Source organism: Mesoplodon mirus, assembly GCF_964341445.2.
Source record: "Mesoplodon mirus genome assembly, chromosome: 13".
Classification (NCBI taxonomy): Eukaryota; Metazoa; Chordata; class Mammalia; order Artiodactyla; family Ziphiidae; genus Mesoplodon; species Mesoplodon mirus.
Window position 1 is genome coordinate 40,122,945 of NC_138989.1, and position 27,430 is coordinate 40,150,374.

Below are 27,430 nucleotides of genomic sequence, written 5' to 3' on the forward strand. Positions count from 1 at the left end.
GGCTAGTCGGGACCCCACCGCCGGATCCCACAGCGCCCTCCCCAGTCCCAGCTCGGCACTTCTCCGCCTTGAAGCGCTTGGGGGCGCAGCCTCAGGCCAGTGACTCGCAGACCCGGGCCCCTGAACATTTGGAATCCGGCCCGGGAAGGATACTTCTGGAGCTGTCCCAACGGCGTGTGGTTTTGATGATTTAACTCCTTTCTCCCCTTTTTGTCTTTCCTCGATTGGAGACGGTGGGCGAGGTTTTAGCACATGGGATTGCGTGCGGACTATCTTCCCAATTAAGACCCCACTTCTCAGCGGGTCCAATTAGCACCCTAAGCAAGTTCTCCTTCCAAACCCAGTAACCCAAAAGGAATCCATGCCTGGGCACTTCTAGCAAAGCGGGGGGCGGCGCCACGCAGTGGCCTGACAGTGTTGTGATCCGAGAGCTCCAGGGGCGGTGCGTGGCTGTGGACGATGCCTCAGAGCTACCCAATCTCTGTTTTCTGTCCTCTCAGCCCACTTTTGGAAAAGCGCTAGAACCGCACCATCTGCTGGCGGAGCCAAGCGTGGCAGGGAATGTGCGGACGTCAGAAGAGCCCGCCACCAGCCCGGGGGGAGGTTTGACCCAGAGGTGGGACCAGAGTCCGTTAATTTCTAGGTGAAGTGAAGTAACACAAAGATAAAGAAGCATCTACGTTTTTAAGTCTTACACTTATTATATCTTTCTACACTTATTTTTGTTATATGTATCATAAGGTAGTATGCTTCATGCAGAGATACTCAAATAGTTGTCACTGAACCAGCTGGCAGCACCACCACCTGGGAATTTGTTAGAAATGCAAATTATGGCTCCCACCCTGGACCCACCGAATCAGAAAGCCTAGGGGATGAAGCTGCCCTTTTTAGTTTAACAAGCCCTCCTGATTGTTCCAATTCACATTCCAATTCAAGAACTACCTCTGTAATGTATTCCCTGGATCCTGGTGGGTTAGTTACCCTTCCAATTTTACCAAAGTCCTTACGGGGGAAGCAAACAAACAACCTTTACTAAATAATTGACTTGAATAAAGGTAATTTTAAGCACCACATGAAACATTTCTGGGATGGGCAGAAATTTTGATACCCAACAAATTATGTCTACTATTCACCAAAATAGTAACTAAAAGATCTTTTAACTATATATATTTTTTCTGGTTCTGTTTTTTTGTACAGCTTTGACAATATCCAAAAGGCTAGAATATATTTTAAAAATAAACTATCATATTTTGAAGAGAAATTTGTTTTGCTGATAAAGTAATCCATGCTCATGGTGGAAACTTTGAAAATACACAAAAGTTTACAGACAAGAATAAAAAAGTCATATATAATTCCACCATTATGGATAATCTATGTCACATCATGGTGTATTTTCTTCTTCTCTGAAAATTGTTTTCACTCATGTAAAGAAAAAAAAAAAGTTGCCTGCCATCCCAATTCTACAAGAATGAAGCCTTTAACCACTGCAGTTGCTAATGTGTGCACCCTGAGGGGCATTCAGGATGGAGAAAAACTGGAAGCATTCTGTGCATTGGATATACTGACCACTAGGTAGCTAAGATAGGTAGCTAAGGAAAAATTTCAAAAAGACCCTAGATTCTTTCATCTTCCCCTACTTAGAAAAGCACTAAAATCATTAACTTGAAATGTCAGTTCTTTGTGATTAGCAGTGATCTTTTTATGCTTGATTACAAGTTTTTTTCCAAGCAGAAAAGTTCACATACATCCTGGTTCCTCCCTTACCTCTTTGGAGCAGTTTCTCAGAGCTCTCTGAGAGGCTGTCTCCCAGGCTCTGGTCCTCAGGAAGGTCCCCAAACAAAACTTGACTCACAACATTTACATTGTGCATTTTTTTAAGAAATATAGATTTATTTATTTTTGGCTGTGTTAGGTCTTCATTGCTGCCCATGGGTTTTCTCTAGTTGCGGTGAGCGGGGTGTGGGGGGGTCTACTCTTCATTGCGGTGCGCGGGCTTCTCACTGCAGTGACTTCTCCTGTTGCAGAGCATGGGCTCTAGGTGCGCGGGCTTCTGTAGTTGTGGCACGAGGGCTCTAGAGCTCAGGCTCAGTAGTTGTGGCTCATGAGCTTAGTTGCTCCGTGACATGTGGGATCTTCCAGTGTCCCCTGCATTGGCAGGTGGATTCTTTACCACTGTGCCACCAGGGAAGTCCTACATTGTGCGTTTTTATTTCAGTTGACACATGGTTGAGGTCCTAAGAGAGACTTTTTGTTTAAATAATACTCAATACCTCTATCATTATAAACACCATTCAGCATTGACTGCATAAAAATAAAGGACAAAACAAGAGGGTCAATGAAATTATTACATGTATGCATCTTTAGAAATGTGCAGAAACATCCTCCAGAAAACATCTATGTATTCGAAAACATGTACGTGAATAATATATGGATGGGCTTTTTAAACAAGTGGGAACATACGGTATACAGTTTACAGCTTGCGTTTTTTTACATTTAGCAATATGCTTTTCCACCTCAATACTTTTACTAGCTTTATGGATTTCATTGTGTGTATATGACATTTCTGAAGCTAGCACTGTAGGCCAGTCTCAGAGCTGTGCCTAAGTCAGTGAAATAGAGTTCATCACCAAAAAGTATTTCAAAATGACTTAAGCCTCAAAATTGCATTTCTGAAACATGGGAAGGGTTTGTATATCTCTAGTAATATTGTATAAATTCACCTTTCTTTTCCTTATGCCTCCTCACATTCCTGAGCTTGTCTGGATTCCACAAAGCTTTGCATCTTTCTGTGCCCTCTGCTTTCCTCATGGTATTGCATCACAGAAGTCTAAAAGCTATTGAACATTTTCCTTAGGGAGAGAGATGAGAACGTTGACCCAAAACAAATTTCTTTTTACCTAGCAGATGGAAGGGGAAGGCTAGAAATAGTCTGTTAATAGTTTTTGATCCATTACATAATTTATTTAATCAATCTCCTGTTTTATGTTTGGTTTGTCACTTTTGTTACAGGAAACAATGATGCAGTGAACATCCTTGTACCTAAATCTTTACAATCATATACAAATAGAACTGTCAGAAAAATGCATATATTGTTGGATCAAAGGAAATGTGTCTTTTAGTTTTGATTATTGCCAAATTGCCCTCCAAAGAGATTGCAATTTACACTTTTGCTAACAACATATGGAAGTACTCGATTCCACCTCTTTGCCAACACTTATCTTTGCCATTCTGTTAGGTGAAAAATAGTATCTGTGATTTTAATTATTTTGTTTCTTATTATGATGCTTTAATTTGTATTTTATTAATTATAAGTGAGATTAAGAATCTTTTCATACACTTATAAATTTTATTTCTTTTTCTGTATTCTTCATTTTCTGTTAGTTTTTTTATATTGATTTGTAAAAACTATTTATTAAGAAAATTCACCTGTTGATCTAGCAAATGCAGTGCAGAAACTTTTACTAATTTACTAGTTTACAGGGTTATAAAAAATTATTCCATGTTTTCCTTTAGAGTTTTAATGATTTCATGAAGATAATGATCCATCTGGAATTATTTTGCTGCAAGGAGTGATGTAAAGATCTGGCTCTCGGGCCTCCCTGGTGGCGCAGTGGTTGAGAGTCCGCCTGCCGATGCAGGGGATACGGGTTCGTGCCCCGGTCTGGGAGGATCCCATATGCCGCGGAGCGGCTGGGCCCGTGAGCCATGGCCGCTGGGCCTGCGCGTCCGGAGCCTGTGCTCCGCAACGGGAGAGGCCACAACAGTGAGAGGCCCGCATACCGCAAAAAGAAAAAAAAAAAAAAAAAAGATCTGGCTCTCCACCTCCCCCCAGAGCCTCAGCAATCAGATGGACACCTGCTCTTCTAAAAGTCATCACTGGTTTTTGTGTTGCCAAATCAATGACAACTCCTTTGTTCTCATCTCACTTGCCCTCTTAGTAACATTCAGCAGATGATCACATAGTCTTCATAAAACATAGTCTTCTTTAACCCTCATTCTCCTGGGTTACCTCATTGGCTAAGCAACCACTGCATCTCATTTTCTAGACTAGGGATGTGATTTGAGCAGGATATTCATGTTAATAAAATTTTATTCCAATAAAATAACTTTGAGTTCTTCTAATATAGAAACTTTTTCTTTTTTTTTTTTTTGCTGCTGCTGCTGCTAACTTGGAACTGCAAAGTAGGCAGTGATTCAAGTAGGCAAAGAAAAAAGAATGCCTAACCTCTGCACAGATTGCAAGCTTGCCTAGTTTCTAACTTGAAGGCTGAAATTCAATAATAGGAAATGAAGATAGAGCTGGGCCTTTGGGGTACTAGGATACAACTGACTTAATCTGGTGATACCTGAGACCGTTCCTGTTGGACTCAGCATGTCTTCACTTTGCTCTTTTTTTTTTTTTTTTCCACTTTTCCCTCCTTGTATTAGTCAGCTCAGGCTGCCATAACAAAATACCATGGACTGGGTGGCTTAAACATCTGGAATTTATATCCCACGGTTATGGAGACAGAGAAGTCTAAGATCAAGCTGCCAGTGAGTTTTATTTCTGGTGAGCCTCCACTTGCTGGCTTGCAGACGGCTGGCTTCTCATTGTGTGTTCACATGGTCTTTCCTTGGTGAACGTATGTGGAGAGAGAAATCTCTTCTTCTTTGTAGAAAGTCACAGAATCCTATCGGGTTAAGGTTACACCCTTATGACCTTATTTGACCTTCATTACCTCCTAAAACCCTGTCTCTAAATAATTATATTGGGGGTTAGGGGGACATATAAATTTGGGGGAGGAACTGTTCAGTCCATAGCACGCCTCCTTGTGCTCAGGGCTGGGTTATGACTTTTGTTGGCTCTAAGTACCTTTGCCTTTGGGGGCCCCTCCCTCCTTAAGAAAAAACACTTAAAATTATATTTTACAACTGCATTTGGTATAAAGATGGATATAATCCAAGCTGATTTCATTATTATATATTTATTATTATTATATTTTTATTTTTCTTCTGATTTTAAAATAAATTGATGTTAAAACATTTTATGAGACCTTGAAAGTGTCAGGGGCCCTAGGCACTAGGCCTACTGGGCTTAATGGAGAAGTCGGCCCCACTTTTGTAGACATTGTAAATTTTGCTAACAGCCCCGAAAAAGGTCCAGGAAGAGCAGCTAGAGCTGACTCTAAAAGCACCACCTGTACACAGTCGGAGGATGACCAGTTCAACACAGGGAACAGGAGAAGGTGACCAGCTCACACATGTCTCCCTCCGTCTGGCTACACACTGCGAACACATTTTGGTGAAATATAGGAGACCTTGAGTTAATGCTTCTGCCAAACCTCTAGGGAGTTTCAGGTTGAGTGTTTTTGACAGCCTCTTTTTGGTAATAGACTTTTTTCTTTTTTATTATTATATAACCCATATATAAAGTATATAAAACTTGCCTGTACAGTTCAATGAATTCTTACATATAATATACTTATATTATCTATTACTTGATAACCAATTATCCCAAAATGTAGTAGATTACAAGAAGAAACATTTACTATATCAGAGTTTCTGTCAGCCAGGGATTAGTGTGGTTCGGGGTGGTTTTGGCTTGTGAGGTTGTGGTCAAGATGTCAGCTGGGCTACATCATCTGAATGCTTGACTGGGGCTGGAATATTTGCTTGCAACATGCTGCTGGCAGGAGGCCTCAGTTCCTCTCCATGTGGGCTTCTCCACAGGGCTGCTTGTGTGTTCTCAAGACTTGCAGCTGGCTTCCTCCAGAGCGAGTGATCCAAGAGAGAGCAAGACAGAGCCTCAACTCAGTGGCATGCCATCACTTTTGCCATATTCTGCTGATCACACCAAACAGTCCTGATACAATGTAGGAGGGGGACTATACAGGGACAAGAATTCCAGAGGAGGGGAGCATTGGGGACCTTCTTGGAGGCTAGTTACCTCAGATCCATGTAGCCACCAACCAGAGGAAGCCTATAGAACATTTTCAAGACCCAGAAGGCTCCCTCATGCCTTTTCCCAGTCAATATCATCCCCTCCTCCAACCAAAAGATAGCCACGATTCTGACTTCTATCATCATAAATTGCTTTTGCTGTTTCTGAACTTCATGCAAATGGAGTCATATTCTTTTGTGTCTGGTTTCTTTCACTCGACATTATGTCTGTGAGATTCATCCCCATCACTTATAGCAATAGTTCATCTTTTTTTATTGCTCAGTAACATTCCATTGTATAAAAATACCATGGCAGACATTTGGGTTGTTTCCAGTTTGGGCTATGATAGAGTTGCTATGAACATTCTTGTACAGGTCATTTCTTTGAAATAAGCCCTCAATTCTTTTGGGTTCTGCAATAGAGTTTTAAAACTCCATATTTAAGCAAGCCAAATTTTACAGACATCTTCATTTAAAATAGATTACAGACACAACTCATGACTTCAGTGTCAGTGGTTTATGAGGGTTTCAGGAATGGGTTATTTTTGGTCAGACTTATGGTAAAGTATTACTCACCATACTAAGGATACTTGAATTGGTGATTAATCCAGTCATGGGTTGCGGTGTAGCTTACAGTCACATAGGATGCTATTAGCATGGGGATACCTTGAAACATGGCTGTCAGTGGTTTTCACTTGGCATTCCCTAATCTGGAGGATTCAGTCACATATTACAGTTTCCCTCATCTGGGGTGGCTTTTGCTCTTATCTTTCCTAAACTAGGGAGTCTAACTTGTAAACACAAGACTTTTCTAAGGCTATTCTTAAAAGTTCAACTGCGAGAAATAGGAACAATAACAGCATTTCCTTCATTAAAAATTAGAGGGTTAAATTCTAGTGAGGGAGAGAAGAAGAGACCAGCGATGGGAGAAGTGATTCTTTCTGTTGCCAGAGATAAAGCTGACAAGGCATCTAATAAAAACTGAAGATCTTGGGAATTCCCTGGAAGTCCAGTGATTAGGACTCGGCTATTTCACTGCCTGGTTGGGGAGCTAAGATCCCGCAAACCTCAAGGCGTGGCCAAAAAAAAAAAAAAAAGCCTGAAGATCTTTAACTTCCTTCAATTGTTAAAACATGACTTCACTTATATTTTTAAATTATCTTAAAATATTGCCAAAAAATAAGGGTAAGTCACCAGGAAAAGATTCTAAGACTTTCCAGGCCCAGTAATGCATAAATTATTTAACTGAGGACTAACTACAGTCAGAGAGCTTGGAGAAAACACCTCAGTTAGTATTAATGGCTTCTCTCATTATGTTTGGTAAGTTAAACAGAGTAAAGAGACAGGCCAGTCTCAGTCAGAGGAATGTGAAATAAATTATTCTAAATTTGCCCAGAGAGCATAGAACATATTTTTTGTCTTATTTCGTTTTGATTTTGGTTTTTGATTTTCTCTGTATTTTGAAGCACAGGTAAGTACATGGGTGTGAGCTGATGAGGGGAAATGGCATGAATAATCATCACACAGTGTGAGTCTGTACATAGCTGGGTCTCAGCATGGTTCTACATGCTCATTTTTTAGCACCTTCTCACAGTGAGATAGAACTCACTAATTAAGACCAACTGACCAGCATAGATAAGTATATTTTCTTGCACTTTACCAAGAAGGTAGTAAAACATTAACTCTCAGGCACCACACAGATCCTGCACCAAGTTCCTTGTTGGTGACAAGCAGAGGTAATACATTCTGATGGCTGCCAACAATCCCTAGAAAGTGTTAGGAGTGGTTTCAAAAAACAATTCTACCAAGATAACTAGAATCATTTCAAGTCAACCATTTAATTTATCATTAGCTGCAGGTCCTGACCAGACCCTATGCTTTTCCTCTCCAACACAGGGCCAGAGTTCTTTGACGACTGAACAAGTTCACCAAGGGCAAGGTTGTGCAGCAAAGGAGGTCTGGAATTTGCCGGCCTTAGTGTTTCATGGCGACACTTCTTCACGGGGTTTGTTGCCTGCTCTCCTCTTCTTGAAACTTTCTCCTCCCTTGACCCACGTTTCACTTCCCACTCCTGTCCATTTCATCTCTTCTCCTTTGCTGATTCCCTTCTTCCTTCCAATTTCCTTCTCAGCTATTTCCTCTCACCAGAGTCTTTCTGGGGACCTCATTTGTCCCATGACTTTGACCATCACTTCTATGTAGATGATGCCCAGATCAGGAAGAGTCTTGTCCTAAACATTAAGCTGCTATTTCCAACTGCCTTCTGGAGTCTATTTCACACATTCTTCAAATCGAACGTGTCCAAACTCCCTCTCTCTCTGTCCCCACCCCAACTCTGCTGTTCTTTATTTCCTAGAGAAAATTTCACCATCCTCCATGTAAACCTTGTATGTGGGAAAGAGCACCGCAGACCTGAGACTGCTGTCTATAGAAAGTCTTGCTTACAAGGTTGGCTGCTGGCTGGCATCTGGACTCTTGAGTGGCAAATAGTTCCCTGCACTGATAGAAAATTTTCCCTAAGTGATAATGGCTCACTGTTCCTCTGCTGTCTACACAAACAATGTGGTTTATGCTAAATGCCTGATTTCCTTCTGGAAGTCTGGAATTCTAGTAAATGCTAAGGCAGAGGGTGCCTATGTGACTAGCTCCCAGCTAAAAGCCTGAGTGAGCCTCTAATGAGCTTCCGCAGCAGATAACACTTCGTAATGTTATCACAAGACTTTCCTAGAGGAGAGGACTCTTGGAAGCTTTAACCTGGTTTCCTCTATATCTCCATTTCATTTCCCTTTCCCTTTTCTAATTTTGCTATTTATCAATTTCGCTGTAAACTTAGCCATGAATATGACCATACAATGAGCCTCTTGAGTCTTCCTAGCAAATCACCAAACCTGGGAGAGGTCTTAGGGTCCCCTGACACACCTTAGTATAATTTCTAATTCTTCTTTCTTTTCCTCACCCTCCCTGTTCAATTAATCACCTAATTATCATTAGCTCTACCTCTAAATATTAAAAACAAAAAAAGTCCCGTATTCTCCACTCTCACTGCCTTGATGCCATAATCATGACTCCATCTGGGCACCATTCTCCCCCCTTTCCCCCACTATAAAAAGCAAAACCCAAAGATCAGAGGGTTTAGCATTGGCCTCATAGCATTGGGAGGTTATTTCCTGTTTAAAAAAAGAACTCAACTGAGTACATTTGAAGACCTATTTGGCTTTATTCAAGGATTCATGGGAATTCCCTGGTGGTCCAGTGGTTAGGACTCTGCGTTTCCACTGCACAGGGCATGGGTTCCATCCCTGGTTGGTTTACTAAGATCCCTAAAGCCATGCGGGGCAGCCAAAAAAAAAAAAAAAAAAAAAAATCAAGGATTCATGAATTGGGCAACATCCCACCTAGTAAGTAGAAAGGAGCTTTAGGAGCTGTACAAAATGGAAGTTTTTTAAAGGTAGAAAGGGAGTGGGACAAGGAAGTCATAAAAAAGAAAAAAGGTTACAGTATTTCAGGCAAAGTCACCTTCCTTTGGGGGAAGGGCGGGGATCTATCATGCAGTTCACCTCACAGGTGCTGATGTGGTAATTCCAGATTGACGGCTTAAAGTTCACACTCCGAGGAGTAGCTGAAATTGAAATTAAACCTTGGTTTGCTGTCCTGGGGGCAACTGACTCCATTTCGGGCCTGTTGTTTCTTTTTAAAAACACTCTTGGGACTTCCCTGGTGGTCCAGTGGATAAGACTCCTTGCTCCCAATGCAGGGGGCCTGGGTTCGATCCCTGGTTGGGGAACTAGATCTTGCATGCATGCTGCAACTAAGAAGCCTGCATGCCTCAACTAAGACCCGGCGCAGATAAAGTAAATAAATAAATAAAATAAATCTTAAAATAAATAAATCTTAAAATAAACAAATCTTAAAATAAATAAATTAATTAATTAAAAAAACACTCTCAAAGCCCATTTCCTCAGCTGCAAGATGATGATGATAATAGTGCCTGTTCCATAGCGTTGTTATCAGGGGTAAATAAGAAAATGCATATAGGGCTTCCTTGGTGGCGCAGTGATTGAGAGTCCGCCTGCCAATGCAGGGGACACGGGTTCATGCCCCGGTCCGGGAGGATCCCACATGCCGTGGAGCGGCTGGGCCCGTGAGCCATGGTCGCTGAACCTGCGGGTCCGGAGCCTGTGCTCCGCAACAGGAGAGGCCACAGCAGTGAGAGGCCCGCGTACCGAAAGAAAAAAAAAAAAGAAAATGCATATAAACTTCATGAGATTATCTGTAGAGTGCTGAGCACATCCTTTAACAAATGTTAACTGCTTTTTCTATTGTTAGTACTAATAATCTGTAGACTCCACTTGTGAGGCTCAGCCAGTTCCAGCACCAAAACCACTTCATAATGAAATTAGGACCTCAGCTTCTCACCCCTGTAATCTGCAGCACAGGCCCACCCCGAAATGCAGGCATCGCCGTCAGTTTCCAAGTAGCCTGGCTTTGGGGGGTTCTCTTTTCCTCTGAGTAGGTGCCCCAGTGTGGGGTAATGATGAGACATAACTCTTCTGTGGTTGTGAAAGAGGAGGGAGGGGGCAGGGCACAGCAGTTAAGGGGACTCCCCTAGCGGTCCAGCGGTTGGGACTCCGCGCTTCCAGTGCACATGCCGCGGGGCACGGTAAAAAAAAAAAAGAATAAATAAATAAATAAGTAAAATAAAATAGCCTATTCCCAAGCTCTCTTAACATAAAACAAAATAAAATAAAAGAATAACATAGCTGTTGAGAATACGACAAAAACTGGTTAGAACCGATTCGGTCCAAGATAGCGGAAGATTCGCGGTGAACCTCGTCATACGCTCATTGTAATACATCAGCATATTAAATGACATACTGACAGGCACCCTGACAGTTCTGAGGCTTCCAATAAAAAGCCAAAGAGTGGGCGGTGGCCCAATTCCTGGAAATCCCGGCCCCTTCCCCCAAATAGTTGAAATAATCCTCCCACTCCTTAGCCTGTGAAATTACCCAGCCTGTAAAAACTAACCGCCCCATATTTCGGGGCCTCTTGTCTTCTGAGATGGCCCACACTCTATATGTGGCATGCATTTCCCCCAGGGCTGCTCTTGCCTTTTGAGACAGACCGCATTCTGTCTATGGAATGTGTATCTCTCTAAATAAATCCACTTCTTACCTACCACTTTGCCTCTCCCTGAATTCCTTCTGTGCTGAGACATAAAGAACCTGAGCTTCATTAAGTCCACGTGAGCATTAGACCACGTGTGCAATCTTAATTAAACGACAGGATTCAAGTCTCCATCTGGGTTTTGGCTGGGTTTGAGTCCCATCTGAGTTGTGCGGTTTCAGTTGCAGAGGGTGGATGGAACAGGGGAGGACCCCAGAACGGCCATGGAGTGCTCCAGATTCCTAGAGTTACCGTTGCAAATACTTGTTTCCTAAATATGAAGTTGTGCAAAAATCCTCAACTATTGCAGAAGAAAGAGCCAATGCAAAGGACTGAAGAGCCAGGAGCATCATAGATAATACAAATGGATATTAAGACTTTCTCTCACACACACACATAAAGATCGATATGTGAGGTGATGGATGTGTTAATTACCTAGCTGGGGGAATACTTTCACAACGTCTACAAATATCAAATCGTCAAGACGTACAGCTTAGAGTTTCATTTTCAGTACCTTCCAGTACTTTCAGGTACCTTTCAGTACCTTTCATGACTATCCCAGGAATTTTTGTTTGAATAAAAAACCTTTTGGGATCATTACAAAAGTTCTCCATGGTAGAAGTAATGAAATCATAGGTCCATAAAGCTTAACAATCCTATTCAGTTTCCAAATATCAATATATTTATCAACAGAGTGGAATTATTCACTCTAAAATTCCATACTATTAAAAATCACACTGAAAGAACTTCTGATTAAAAACAAACAGGAAAAATCAGCAAAGGCAGACTGGGTAGTACGTTAACTTTATTTTGAATTATAACATGGAATTTGTCATCAAACAAATGAATGTAATGAAAAGCTTTGGGGGTTCAATTAAGCAAACGATTTGCATAGGAATTGCTGCTTCTACGTTCTCAGATGCAGAGCACTGAACTGTGAATTAGATGAACATAAAGTAAGAATCATCCACCTGTGTGCAAAATAAATGCAATTCAACTGTATTAAAAAAAGTGAAAAACGCAATTTAATTTTAAATAACAGAACTTTTGTTCAGTCTTTGGTGAGGGATTAATACAATCTTCTTCCCTGCTATGGATAATATTGTCATCTCATCTCATTTAGACTAAATGTGATCCTTCTAAGCTAGAGACCTCTTACCTACAGTTAAGAAGGCCACCTTTCAATATTGTTAAAGCTACTGAATTCATTCTTTATGCCCCTAATATTGGTCAAGAACATTATCCATTTTAAAGGATCTAACAAATAGGCCCAGGACAACATGCTCTAGTGAAAAACATTAAGTTTGTCAACATTACATTTGTCATTTCATCCCATTTTGTCTTTTGGAACTTTGTTATCAGTACCCATTATACTGTTTTGATTTATATCAGTGATGAGCAACCTTTTTTTTTTTTTTGGTTGGGGAAAAAAATAAAGCACTTCAGGCCACATTATTTTCCTCTTCGAAATGAATATAGCTTTATGAAATTCCCATAAAAGAAGATGTATTTGTACAACGTTGTTGAATAAAAGAAAGCCAGTGAGGAGATGGGCACCGCTTTTTAACTACTAAAATGTTTATATCTGGATGTTTTAGCAATACAGACAGCTTTCTAATTTTTTAATCCAGAAATTAGATTGCAGGCTCGTTGCCTGGCTGATTGGGCTGTAGGCTTCTCTGGGGGCCCTGTGGGTTGCTCATTACTGGCTTCACTTGTGACATGGATTAAAATAAGCTGATCTTTGTTGATTGATTGTTTTACTGATCATAACAAACTTTAAGAGAATATCTTCTAATTTCAAAATTATAATTCATTTACTGACATAAAGATAATACTTTTAGTACCACTGCAAGTTGGTTGAAAAAATATATATATATGGTTTAGAACATTTCCCTCCATCTTAACATAGAACATTGGCTGGAAAACAGAGCAGAACATGAACAAGAAAACTAAAGATGTGTTTAAGTAACAAAATGCCATCAGTGTTTATTATGGTAGATTATAGAAAGAAGGTTTAATTTTTGTGTGTGCAAATAGGCACTGACTGAGGCATTTAGACACCATTGATTATAAAGTGCATTAAGTATAAATTTTGACCCCCCTCAAAGGAATAATTCAACAAAACCCAGGTTTCTTTCTTGGAATCAATCAGCCCCAAAACACGCATAGATGAACACTTATTAAATACTAGTAACAGTCTTTTATTACTTATACTTCTGCAATAGTAATAGCAACATATTATATCACATTTTATCCAAGGACTCCAAAGTTATTGTATCGAGCAATTGGTGTTGGAAGCTCAAGATTCCACAGCATACTTAGTTACGGCACAGGAAATAGATTCCCAGCAATAGGCCCAAAGTAATGGTTCAAAGAGACAAGCCTACATTTCTTGTGGTTTGTAATTTTCTGAATTTCCAAATTTGCCACTTGTATCCTACCATACCTACAACATTGACTCCAGGTAAAAATGAACAATTTTTCTTTTTTTTATAGTTCAACAGTCCATCATTGAAAAGCACATGGTTGAATGTCAGAAGTGGCTTTTCAATAATATAACTTTATACATTATTGATTCATAGAGGAGAACATTTTACACTGGAATGACATACATATATATGTAAAATACGATGGAGCCATATCTTTGAGCACACATACATTTAACACAAAAGCAAAAGTGCACCAATTCACTAAAGGTCAGACTTTCAGTCTTTTTAAAGGAACAAAGCTTTCTGCTTCCTTTCTGTTTCTATTTTTAAGACAGAGGGTTTAACTCTATCTTAGAGTTTAACTGAAAGACCCAAGTTGATGTAGTTTAAAACGAGTTTCTGTGGAATACACGAACATGCCAGGCCCCCTGGAGTGGGGCTACAGGCCAGTGTGAGAAGTCCACTACATGAGAGGAAGGGGCCCCTGAGCTGCTCTGTTTTTGACTCAGGGCACGAAGCACAGCTCTTCTTGGTCAGGGACCCAGCATGGGCATTCTGGGCATTTTCTTTCTTCTAGGAATTTCCAACACTATTTGAAAAGCAATTTCTTTTTGGACAATATGATTAAGCTTTCTATCTTTCAGTCTAATATAAAACTAAGTTAGCTCTTCCTGTGTCCTTCTTTACTTCGGAGGAGATGCAATATACGTTCATTTTTGGTTAGTTCTGCTGGAAGTTCATTGGCCTGAAAGAAGATAAGATAGGTATGAGTGAGTTCCCACAGTTGGTGTGGTTTCAGGGACTCCAAAGAGGGGCCCCTGACCCACACTTGCTCCTCCACTGATGAAAAACCCCACTGGACTCAGTCTTTTGTATCAAGGCATTAAAGGTTTTCTTTAGATATATTTAAATATAAATATCACCAGTTACTTTCTTATCTCATTGTTAGTTATTTTTCTTTTTAAAATTTTTTGGAGTATAGTTGATTTACAATGTTGTGTTAGTTTCAGGGGTACAGCACAGTGATTCAGATACACACACACAAACACATACATATATTCTTTTTCATGTTCTTTTCCATTATGGTTTATTACAAGATACTGAATATGGTTCCCCATGCTATACAGTAGGATCTTATTGTTTATTTATTTTATATATGGTAGTTTATATCTGCTAATCCCAAACTCCTAATTTTTTTTTTTTCTTGCGGTACGCGGGCCTTTCACTGCTGTGGCCTCTCCCATTGTGGAGCACAGGCTCCGGACGCGCAGGCTCAGTGGCCATGGCTCACGGGCCCAGCCGCTCCACGGCATGTGGGATCCTCCCAGACCGGGGCACGAATGCGTGTCCCCTGCATCGGCAGGTGGACTCTCAACCACTGCGCCACCAGGGAAGCCCCCCAAACTCCTAATTTATCCTTCCCTCCCTTTCTCCTTTAGTAACCATAAGTTTGTTTTCTATGTCTGTGAGTCTGTTTCTGTTTTATTAATAAGTTCATTTGTATCATATTTCAGATTTGACCTATAAGTGATATCATGTGATATTTGTCTTTTAGAGTTTTCTATCTAGCCATATCCATTACTAGGCTATAATCTCCAGGAGGCCGGGGTCCATATCTTATTAATCACTGTATCCTCATTTCTAGCACAATGCCTAGCTTATCTAGTATGTTGTCAATAAATAGATTTGATAACCTGTTTGTTTATTATATAAGGCAGTCTCTCTGCTAGGGACTTGAGACTCATCTTTTGATGAGAAGGCAGAGTTAGGAAACATCCAGAGCATAAGACACATGGGGAAGAACAGCTTCAGTGGCCCGACACCCCACCTGATCCAGCCTCACTCTATGTCCTTTCTTTTCACAGTGCTGCTGAGACACGTTCTGGAAGCGTTTACTTTGTGAGCGAGTCCCTATCTTAAGAAATAGACATTATAGGGCAATGGTTCCCAAACTTTTTAGTCTCAAGACTTCTGTACACTCTTAAAAATTATTGAGGACCCCAAAGAGCTTTTGTTTTTAACTAATCAAAAATGAAAAAAATTAAGTATATTTATTAATTCATTAAAAATAATAAACCCATTACAGGTTAACATAAATAACATATTTATGAAAAAGAACTAAATTTTCAAAAACAGAAAAGTTAGAAGTGTAGCACTGTTAACAGTTTTGCATATTTCTTTACTGTGTAGCTTAAAAGAAGATAATTGGATTCTTATATCCGCTTCTGTATCCGATCAATTATCTTAAAGCTAAATTGCCACGTGGAATTTGAAACCACATCAATGAATTTTTCTACTCTGTTGCATTAAAATCCATAGGTCTATCTATCTGCAGGTGGATTTTTTACCTATGCATGTTTGTAACATCATGTACCGGCCATTTAGAAAATAGTAGCTGAGTTATACAGATCTTCCAAATGTTGACACATTTCATTATACAATTCTCAAAGCTCACATCATTCATTAATATTATCACTGATTCATCAGAAAAGCTACAGGTATCAGGAAGCTGTCAGGCTCATGTGATGGATACGAGCCCATTCTTTCAAGGAAAAGTGGAGATCCCCCCAAAAAGTGGCTGGCTCCCTTTGCAATTCAAACAATGGCACAAGTGCTTTCCCTGAGACAACCATGTGCTTCAGCCTACAGCAGAAGTGCTTGGTGCAAACTTCGAATTTTGTTACATAGTAAAAAGACATACAGCAAGGGTCAAGGTTTCATAAAATTAAAATTGTTTACTGCTTCATCAAAGACATTCTTAGGTAAAACTGGTATTTTTATAAAATAATCTACAACGTGTAAAATGAATTAGAGGTTTGTAAAATCATTTGCCACTACAGTTTGTGACCCTGCTTTGATGTGTGTTAAGGTGCCAACAGTTTCATCTGCCATTACCTTTGCACCATTACGGCAAATGTCAGCACAGTGAAAAAGGGCAAATAGCGTCTCTGTATTATTAAGAATATTGTTTCAACCTATTAGAACCCTTGAAAGGGTTTTGAGGACACCCCAAGGGTCCACCGACCACACTTTGAGAACAGTTGTTACAGATGAATAAAAGGATGTTCTTGGGAATTCAGGGGAGAGGCAATTAAAGGGTAGAAAGGCAACCAAATCAGGGAGAGAACTTGGATGTAGTTTTTTTTTTCCCCTGCAGTTAAACCTGGAACCCCAGCTGCTTTATCTGAAACCCTGATCTTAGGTGAAGCTCCTGCAATACCTACCTTCTAGGCTGGATCCTGCTCTCTGACCCCCACCTACTGGCTGGGACCTCACTTGCTGGGAATGATGAGTTTGCCACGGTGGTCTGCTGTGCAGCATGTCCTGCAGCTGCACTCCTGCCCACCCAAAGGACCCCTGATGCTGGTGCTGGACTGACTCTAACAAGAGGTGCTATTCGATGCTGCCTTAGACCAGAGACCCCTCTGTGGGGTTAATTCTGGTATTAGCTTAGTTCCTGCAGGAGCAGATGTTGTACAGGCCTAATGCCTGGGGCTAAGAATAATGCTCCTGGAGAATGGACCTGAGCACCATCCAGTCAGAGTACCCTCAGGAAGAACTAAGTGTTTTGCATCGGTTACTGGTCCTTGGTGACAGGCTGGCAGGTAGCCAGAGGATCCTCTACAGTCAGGGAGAGGAGTGGATCTAAGAAGCTGTACCTCTGTCTACAAGCTTGTTAAGTTACAGTGTGTGTGACCATCTCCATGAATGTCCATATCCATTACCATTAAAATAGGCTTTATACTCTCAAATTGTGTTGTTTCAGTCAATCACATCACTGTTCTGTGTGTCATCCACATAGTTTTAAAAACCTGGTCTCACTCCTCCTCTCTCAGGAGGGTCCCCACCGAATTCTCAAGTTGCTCAGGTAATGATGGCTAGTGCCCAGGCTAGCCCCTAAAGGCCATCTTATTCATTATGGAGCAGGACCATAGGTCCATCCTCATGACCCACAGCATCACACCACTCTCTGTCCCTACTGCTCCTGGGAGAAGATGTGTTCTGAGTCCTCAGCTGGGGGTATCAGGAACATAGGATCCCCACACCCATGGGGATGGCTACGGTGTGGGGAGAGGTACTGGGCCATTGGTTACCCTCTCCTCTGGCATCTGCCCCAGAGCAGAAGTCCTGGAGCCCCTAGAGCAGAAGGGTGCTTCTGTACTAGCTGAAAAGTGACTCTCTCCAGGAAGCCTTCGATAGCATTCTTCACTTCCTGCTGACAGCCCTTGTCACTGTGTGTTGCAATTGCTTGTTTAATTATCTTTATTCTCCAGTAAACTCTGAGCCCCATGAAGACAGACACTATGTGAATCTCTTTCACTATTATCTCCCCATAGACAATGTTCACAGCACAGTGCATGGCATCTAGCAGGCACTCAATAAGTGTTTGTGGGATGAATGAATAAAGGTCAAGGATACCCCCTCAAGAGTCCTGAGTGGCTGCTGGAATCCCAACACCCTCGCTTCTGAAGCTGCCTCTGAAGAGCCTGGCTTCTACAGGCTGCCTGGAGTGCAGGCGGGCAGCTTCCTGGCAGCTACTCCCGGCTCTCCAAGGGCTTCTGCAGGATGAAACTCCAACACAGGCAGCTACACAGACACTCCAAAGACCAGCATTTTGGTCACTGGAAATTCCCCATAACCATTACTGCTGAGATTCCACAAGACACACAAGGAATTGCATCTTTCAGTTTCTATGTAAAGAAACTGCCTTAATTCAGTACTGGGTGGCTTAGCAATGAAGACTGATCTTTTTAGGACATCTGTGTCCAAGGTGCAAAGATAAGAGAGCAATTGTGATTTCAGCGGGCTCATCACACAGCCAGACCAGCTAATGGAAAACAAACCCATGTATCTCAGGAAGAAATAAACAGAAATGTTGTCTTCAAGCAGTTCAATGGTAGGAACAGGGGAAGTAATAATTCCACGTGCTAAGTGGAATGAGAAAAAGCGGCTCTTGGCATGTTGTCTAATTGCACTTCTTAATAGTTTCTTTTAAAAATATCATGAAATGTTATATGATTTTGGTTTTATTATTAATAAAATCTAACACAGTAATAGATGCTTATAAAAATTCAAACACTATCTAAGTATAAAGCGAAAGTTGCTTTTCATACTCTCCCCTGTTAATAAGTCCCCACCATACTTCCTCCTTCAAAAGTCAGTAGTTTCAGTGTGCTTCCTCTAGACCTTTCCTAGGCTACTATCCCACCCCCAGTCTCTACATGTGACTGCTTATGCAGCCCTTGAGTAGGAGGAAATACAATGACAGTCATTTTTTACTGGGCATCCTCCCACCTCCAAGTTTGGCTTAACTGAAAACTAAGAAAATTTTTGAGCTATAAAAAAATATGGGTTGGTTTTGCTCAACTATACTTCAATTTAAAAAAATATGGGGGCTTCCCTGGTGGCGCAGTGGTTGAGAGTCCGCCTGATGCAGGGGACGCAGGTTCATGCCCCGGTCCGGGAAGATCCCACATGCCGCGGAGCGGCTGGGCCCGCTGAGCCTGCATGTCCGGAGCCTGTGCTCCGCAACGGGAGAGGCCACAACAGTGAGAGGCCCGCGTACAGAAAAAAAAAAAAAAAAAAATAGGTTGTTTTTGGAACTGTGGGGCAAAGTCCTGTTAACAATATAAAAAGCAACATCTTCCCCGTGAGGTCACCAAATAGAGCACAGGCAGTTCTCAAGGTACCAGTATCCAACTCACGGAGGATGGTGATTAAACTACCGGAACTTTGACATTTTTAGGACACTTCTCTGATGATAGAATACTTATAACCTTACTCCCCACAACCACTGCCCCCTACCCCTGCTCCACTGTTAGCTGAAAATCGCTGATAATATAGGGGTTTTAGTATAATCCTCTGGGTCCAAATGTACTGCTCACTCATAACCTATAATGACAACATTTTATGCCCTTACTATGCCCAAGGATGAGGATAGTGACTGGAGCCAGAGATGCTGTCTTGGCTTCAGTAGACGCCACCTTATCTCTTTGCACAGGCGCCCGATGGAGGGAAAAGATGACTAAGACGGTACCTTGTTTCTCAGGGCTGGGTCTGCCCCTGCTTCCAGGAGCAGCGCGACTGCCTTAATATTTCCGCTGAGCACTGCCACGTGGAGTGCCGAGGTCCCATTCTAGGAGAAAAGGACAGTGTGTGTCAGGAGAGAGCTCACAGCCATCAGCACTCGGCCTGATGAGACTGTAATGCTAGAGCCTTGCTCATCCTTATCTTCCCTTTTCAAAGTCACATCAGCACCTAGTACAGTGTCCTCAGGGACACTGTGTATGGTCAGTATAAATATTGCCAATAACCTTTTGCAAGTGAAATAAGGCATCTGCCCAGCATGTACATGACTTCATGCTCACTTGGTCTGTTGTAGAGGCATCAGAACTTGCTGTGGGAAAAACAACAATGCTACGTCAAACTTTTTTTTTTCTTAAGGTCTTTGTGCTTTTGGTGAGCACACTTCTGCAAGGCTGGAGGAATAGCCTGCTCACCTATGGGCCGAGTTGTCAACCCAGCTGAACACACTCCACATGCACAGGTGGGCAGGAGAGCGACTGGGAGCTACATGGCTTAAGAGTAAGAGTAGGTGCGTTGAAGACCACCCCCGACCCCAGCCCTGAGTTGGAGCATTTCTGTGTACTGAGGGGTCTAGTGGATAGGTTGCTGACATTTTATGGAATTTACTGCAAATATTTATTGACATAAGGAAGCAGCTATGCGCAGCATGTAGCTGGATTCTGGGAGGGGAAAAGAGAATATAACAAACCCAATATAAGAATGATGGGCAGTCACAAGACATCTGTTCTAGAAGGTACATATGTCTGTGAATAGTACCTAAATGCAAGCTTAGTTTTCAAATTAACTACTTCATATATATACGTAAAACACTTTCTGATCTTGTAGGCATGTTAAATGTCATACCCAGAGAAAAACTCCAGCAAAGTAGCCATTTATCCTGTTTGCTTTACCATGTTTGCCATGTGCAGCAATACACTAATCTGGTAATATTTCACCTGTCAAAATCTTAACCAACTTATCAGTGTTGCCAAAGTGCAGTGTGGCTAAGAATAAAAAACCAAGCCTAAAAAGAGCTGTCTGCAACACGACTAGTTACTGCAAAGTCCATTTCTGAAGCTAGTTTCTTTTATTCATAGAGAATTCATTTTCACAGACTGTTTATTCTTACTTCCCAAACAATTTTTACAAGGACAAAGTACAGATTTTTTGACTCGCAAGCTCATGGAAGATTAGAATTAGCTCACTGGGGCAAGAGAGAACGGCATACCAACAGCAGCTCCGTATCAGCTGACAGCAACAATGGAGCCTAAACACATAAAGATCAGACAGAAGGCATCCAAAGGGCAAGTAGACTTCAGATAGATCAATAAATCCAAAAAGGTGCTAAACTACTATCCCAAGTTTAGAACAGGTTTGGTGTCCTCTATTTAACAAAACACTAGAGTCTATACCAGGAGTCAGCAAACTACAGCCCGCAGGACAAATCTAGCTGCCCCCTCCCCCTGCCCCGCCTGTTTTTCTACATCCTGATGAGCTCAGCATTTTAAAATTTAAAAAAGAAGACTATTTTGTGACACATAAAAATATAAAATTTTAGAAACACAACATCCATAAATAAAGTCTGATTGGATGCAGCCAAACTTTTTGCTGTTGCCATATTTTCTATGGCTGCTTGCTTTCTACAATGGCTGAGTGGAGCGGTTCCAACACAGACTGTATGGCCCACAAAGACTAAAATATTTGTACCTGGTCCTTTATTGAAAAAGACTGCCAACCTCTGGTAGATACTCTAGTTGAGGAATATTTTAATCCAAAATGATTACAACTTAAAAAAGGAGTTTTGGTTTTCTGTTTTCTGGAAGACACAGCCCTCCAGAATGACACATTCTCTGACGTGTCCAGATGTTTGAGGCTTTTTTCATTCCACCTAAGGTAACAATGTGGTTCTTTGCCCCAGATAATGAAGAGAAGGAATGTGAGTTCCTATCTCTCATGTTTCCTGGGACACAAATCATGTGTTTCATTTGTGGAGGATTTCACAAATCTTCCAATGATATATCAATATGGGTGACTTCCAATTTAGCAATTTCAGTACTATTGTTTAATTTTTTTTCCCCCTAGAAAACTAGGTACCTACAGACTCCGGTTCACTCTTCTTATTACCTTCCCATTTCTACCAGTGCCCAGGAATCTCTAACATGGATAAGTTGTAGGCATATTCTCTCAGTAATACAACTAACCATGCAAATGGTACCCAGATTCGACTGCAGTCCCCAGTGTGGACTTCTTAAATTTCTAACCTCTCTCTTTTACAGGTTGGTAAAATTTTCTCTGTAGGTCTTACCTTCAAAATACCGAGGGTGGGTGAGAATTTCAGCAACTCTTTTATAACATCATTATACCCTTTGTTGGCTGCTTTCAGTAATGCTGTTGTACCATCCTTTACAGAGAGAGGAAGAGAAAAGTTGATTATTAACATATGTGTGTGTTGGATAATAATGAAATGTTGGTTGAGAACTGGGAATGTGCTTGTCAGAAGGAGGCAAAATGTGTAAACTAAAGCAGAGGCCTGCAATGTCTCTTAATCTAAAATCATTTTAGAGCATATTAAACAGTTAATTCTGTGTGAAAGAATACCAGACAAAATATGTGACTTATTACATTATCTTCAAACCCTGCCATCTGGGAATTCATGGTCTTCTAGTCCCTTAGAATATTGGGTACAGGAACAAGGGGAATTTCAGGAGAATATTTTTAGAACATAGATGGACTAAAGAGGCATTCTCTGCAGTTCATGACTTAGAAATTAATTGTTGAACTGTTTCCTTTTTTTTCTAAGTTTTTTTCACTGTGTGGCTTGTGTTTCCTGCCAAGGATTGAACCTGTGCCCTCGGCAGTAGAAGTGCAGAGTCCTAACCACTGGACTGCCAGGGAATTCCCAGTTGAACTGTTTTTAATGATTTAAATAATTGTTGAACTGTATCTACTGTTTTAAAATTTTAAATTGCTTTTCTTTTTGCCTTCCCGTGTATACAGCCTTGCTCTAGTTTGTCCTGGGTACCTGCCTGCCTGTGGTAGTGGTGATGGGGGGAGAGTAGGAAGGGGAGAGATTGAAATCTGTTAAAAAAGAATGCAAAGACAAGTTCAAAAATTAATATTAAGCTCTGTCATCCTTTTCTGGCCTGAGAAGAGATTTTCCAATTCCCCCTTTCTCCTACTTTCATGCATCAATTTCTGTATTTGGAGGATTTTGCTCACAGAGTTCTCCTGTAGTAAAGGAAACACCCCAGGCTGGGTCTAAAGGTTTAGGTGGAATCAGGAGGAAGATGAGAATAGAGGATTTTTCCTTTCTGACTTCAGAGATTACGGGAAGGAAAAAAGAGAGGGGAGAGAGGACAGAGAAGTGATCGGGAACGTGTCTTTTGGTTTCCCCCTTTGTGGGCTCAGACTTGGGAGAGTGGAGGTGGGTCACACAGGCAAGGGTAATATTAAGGGCAAAAAGGCCAGATACTGTAAAAAAAAAAAAAAATGAAGTGACCCCAACAGAGGCTAAGTGGAGGCCGATGGGGGATGTGGTGGGGGTCTGCAGCTCGGGGAGCCGGGGCACCGAGGACCCCAAACCACAGACCCCGCGAGCCAGCTGCACTGTGGCTTGGAGGCCAACAGGAGGCGCAGCGTCAGGCAGACCAGCAGCCTCTGGGGGACACATCCCCAAGGGCAGCCGAGGCCTGAGGCTCCTACCTGGTCCTCCCGGGTCATCCAGAGGTCAGTCCAGGTGGAGGAGGATCTCAAGGAATTCAACACTTTCCCCTTAGAGGGACTGAGCAGCAGTTGCTAGGTTTCAACTGATTCAGAATTTTCCCTTGTTTTCCTGCTGAAGAGCAGGAGGAGGTTGGGAGAAAACCCCGGTGAGGAAGAGACAGAATAAAGCTGCGTCTCCTCCGCACGTTTCGGCTGAGTTAAACTCGGAGGTCAAGGCTTCAAAGGAAGGCGTCCCCATCCGAGCCCGCGCACGCGGCCGTCCTCGCACTCACGTGGCGGGCGGCGTCTCGGTCAGCTCCGCGCAGCAGCATCACCCGTACCACCTCGCTGTGGCCCATCTGCGACGCGATCCACAGCGGCGCTGTGCCGTCCTGCGGGGAGAGGACACAGCATCCACGGGATGGCGGGTTACGCCCCGGGGAGGGCTCCCAACGGCCCACGACGAGGGTGATTCTAACCCACGTAAGTAGGCTGGCATTTGGCAGTGCCCGGACTACTTGGGTAAGTGCCAGTATTCAGATCTTGGCTTATAAAAGCCATTGCACGGCAGGACCTTTCATGGCCGAGTGTGCTGCGCGGCTCCAGGGAACACGCGTGGGAAGCGGCTGTGCTGCAGGCATACCAAGCAGAACCAAATTCGACAAACCCGGGGAGAAGCCAGCCTGTCCTTATTTTGCCCAGACTCTGCCTGCTTGCTTTACTGGTGGGTTCACACAACACACCCTGCTTCGTGGGGCCCCCTCATTCCTACAGGAGAGGGGGCGATTTCCTCTGAGGCCGGTCTGAGGGTCAGAAAGCTAAAGACATTGCTCCCACTCTGCTCTTGTGTCCAGAATGCCTCCAAGCCATGTCATTCTCAGGGACCATAATTTTATGCAGGATGTGATACTGTGTCTTCTGGGGGCTGCTGCACAGTGCCCAGCTACAGCAGACTGATAGTTTTGGTAAAACTTGCTGTGTATTACGTGCCCAGTGACCCTTTTTCTGTGAACACTGGGCCATGAAGCTGAGGTATGTTGCTCCAGAGAAGAAGAGGTGAAACATCCAAGGGACAGAGAAGGAGCTGACAGGAAGGAGGGTGGTTCCTGCTGGACAGAAAGGAAACCAGAAAACCCTTCTAGTGCAGGAGGGAGGCACTAGAGAGGAATTGGGGAGGCAGGGTCATGAGTGTCTATGTTTTCCTCCTGCTCTGGGTTGAATCTGGGTTGGGTAAGCTAGGATGCTAGAAACACCCAGATAAATTATAGTGAATTCCAGTTAGGAAAGGATTTTCTCCTGTTCTTGGAATGAAACCCAGGAACACTGCAAGCCCCCTAAGGAGCTCTGCCCTTGGCTGGTGCCTCACAGGTAGAAGAGAAACGGCCGTGGAAGCTGTCTGGACCCATATTGGACACGCCCCCAATACCCCGGGCCCCCCAGGGGTCCCTACCTGCCTGCCTGCAGGAAATCAGAAGTGCTGGCTGAACAGCGGCCTGGAGTAAGCCTGGGTTGGGGAGATAAGGCCACGGGACGTCAGGGACATAGATGACGGCAGGGCCCACATATGGTGGACCAGCTGCGCCTTTGGGGACCAATGCAGGATGCTCAGGGACCAGGGAGGCTGACAAGCCAGCACAGGGAGCAGACACGAGCATCCCCACCCCAACTCCAATGCCAGGGTGACAGTCTGACCTCTGAGAACTTGGGTCACCTGGAGAGAAGGTCAGGAAGAGGGAGAACCCAGAACTGACTAACCTTAACCTCAAACTCAATTAAGGTAATGGGACCCAGAGAGACTGCCTTAGTCAGATAAGACTGAATTATTCATCAGTGGGACTGCGGGCTGAAGAGCAAGATGATTCAGGTACAGAAGCTAAAGTGTCACTTTCTGCTGGAGGATATCATTTCAGCTCCAGTGTACCACCTGCAGCAGGCACAGGGTCACTGCCCACTGCTGTCCTGGCAAAGGGACAGAGGACCAAGACCTTTGAGTGGGGTGATGGCAAATCAGGAGCCTAGAAGGATCTGGGGGAAATCCAGCTGGCTACAGCCCAAGGGTTGTGGGCAGGGCCCCGGGAGGCCGGACAGAGGGTCTGGGCTCCACAAAGGATTTTCCTGGGCTCAGGTGCGGATGCACTTTCCCCTCCTGCCCGCTGGGGCTTCATCTGTTCTTTGTCATCACCGCCAGAGGGCAGGCAAGGAAAGGCAGCCAGCAGGCTGTTCCCTGCGCTTTCCAAGGGTTTGGTTGTTTTTAGTTAAATTCTATCAATTGACACTAATATGTGGGAAAGTGCTGAGAGGTGCTATATTAGCAACAACTATTAATATCATTAACAGCAATGTCTCTATATTTTATCAAATGTTATCACCTTAACTGCAATAGTCATAGTAGGTGGAAAAAGAAGTCACCACTTCCTGGTTGTGAGAACTTAGGGAAATCCCTCTGAGCCTCATTGTCCCCTTCTGCAGAAACATTAGCCTCACAGAGATACTTGTGAAGGAGAAAACATACAGAAATGTGCTAAGCACAAGGAGTGGCCAACAGATGCTTAGAAAATGGATCTGAATATTATTTATCATGAAAAACAGTAAGTAATTTAATTTGTACTTTTGTCTACAAAGCATTCCGTGTGCTTATTTAATTTGATTCTCCCAGTTACCCTGTGAGATAACTGATAGAGCAGGTAGGAACGATTGGGAAAATGAGATTTGGGGAAACCTGTGTATTTCCTTACTGGTGCTTACTTCTCCAAAGCTGATTTTTTTTTTTTTCTTTTTTTTGCAGTACGCGGGTCTCTCACTGCTGTGGCCTCTCCCGTTGCGGAGCACAGGCTCCGGACGCGCAGGCTCAGCAGCCGTGGCTCACGGGCCCAGCCGCTCCGCGGCATGTGGGATCTTCCCAGAGTGGGGCACGAACCCGTGTCCCCTGCATTGGCAGGCAGACTCTCAACCACTGTGCCACCAGGGAAGCCCCAAAGCTGATTTTTGAACCCAGGAAGTTGAATGTGAATTAGAGAACTCTTGTCAGATCCAATTACTTCTCAGTTGATTATCTAGTTTGTGAAGAGGAGAGGTTTTCCTCTTCCGTACACCTCAATTTCTGCTTTGTCATATATTTCCCTTCTATTACAATAGTCAGAATCTTCATTGTGAAGATGCCTTCATAATAAAAATGAGGGCAATTAAGTCGATTTAGCTTCTTTTTTGTAGAGCTTTGGAGAGAATCGGAATAGGAAAAATGTCTGAAAATATTTATGTAAGTTTTAAAATACTTCTTGACAAAAATATACAGTTTTAAAGTATATTAAATCAAAGAAATTGTCATGAAGTAGACGTTACAATCTCAGCTGTACTTTTTTTTTTAAGAAATAGAACATTTAGCTTGAAGAAGATGGGATTCACCTGGGTTATGACAGCTGTTGTTTACTATTTGTGTGCATGACAAGCGGAAAAAAATTTAGACTTATTTTGCATACCAAGTGGTACACTGGCTCAATGTAAGAAAGGAATGATAAGGAGGGCTGGTTAAAGACTAAATGAGCTGATGAGGTAGTAATGAGTTCCCCAGGCCTGGAGAGGTTTGACAGTGGCTGATTACCAATCAGCTTCTAGTACCTGATGGATGGTTAAATAGGGGACCTTTGCAGTTCCTTCCAGCTCTGTTATTCCCTCATTCCATTTGAGATAATATTTTCAAGTCTCCTCTAATATATTTTTATAGAGAGGTCACAGCATGAGATGGAGTATATGATGTGACTTGTATTAGAGACTAAATTTTATTTGGTCTTATTTAGGCTCCTAAAGATGATTTAGAAAAAAGAATTAAAACCATAAAGCCATTCTCTCCCATGGCAATAAGTGTATTAAGTGGCACTAGCTCTTTGCTTCTACTGCCTTCCAGTACCTATACTTAAGACTACTTCACCTGCAGGCTTGAGCCAGACAGCAAGTGCTGGGGACCAATTCTATTACAAGTTGGGGGTTCAAGAGATTATAAGGAACCTCATCAGTAACACAGGGGGTTCAATATGGAGACACCTTTGCTACCGGCCCTGGAGCCCATTTCTCAGTACTGGGTCCCTCTACTCTGTGTCCTTGGTCCAGCAAATGAATCTGTAAAAGATGTTACTAGATGCCTTCATTGC

General features: G+C 42.6%; 1 protein-coding gene across 9 annotated transcripts in view; it reads right to left on the reverse strand.

Moving 5' to 3' along the window:
- Nucleotides 1–13,265: 13,265 nt before the first annotated feature.
- The window catches only part of ANKRD29 (ankyrin repeat domain 29), a 43,637-nt gene continuing 29,472 nt past the window's right edge, over nt 13,266–27,430 (reverse strand). For 8 of the 9 annotated variants that reach the window (XM_082640301.1, XM_082640300.1, XM_082640298.1 and 5 more), the window contains 4 exons: nt 23,579–23,677; nt 21,889–21,984; nt 19,555–19,653; nt 13,266–14,262 (listed from right to left, as the gene is read on the reverse strand). In XM_082640301.1, coding sequence (XP_082496427.1) covers nt 14,179–14,262; nt 19,555–19,653; nt 21,889–21,984; nt 23,579–23,677 — 378 coding nt within the window. In that variant the 3' untranslated portion in view covers nt 13,266–14,178. The remainder of the gene's footprint in view (nt 14,263–19,554; nt 19,654–21,888; nt 21,985–23,578; nt 23,678–27,430) is intronic. The other variant, XM_082640299.1, reaches the window with a different exon arrangement.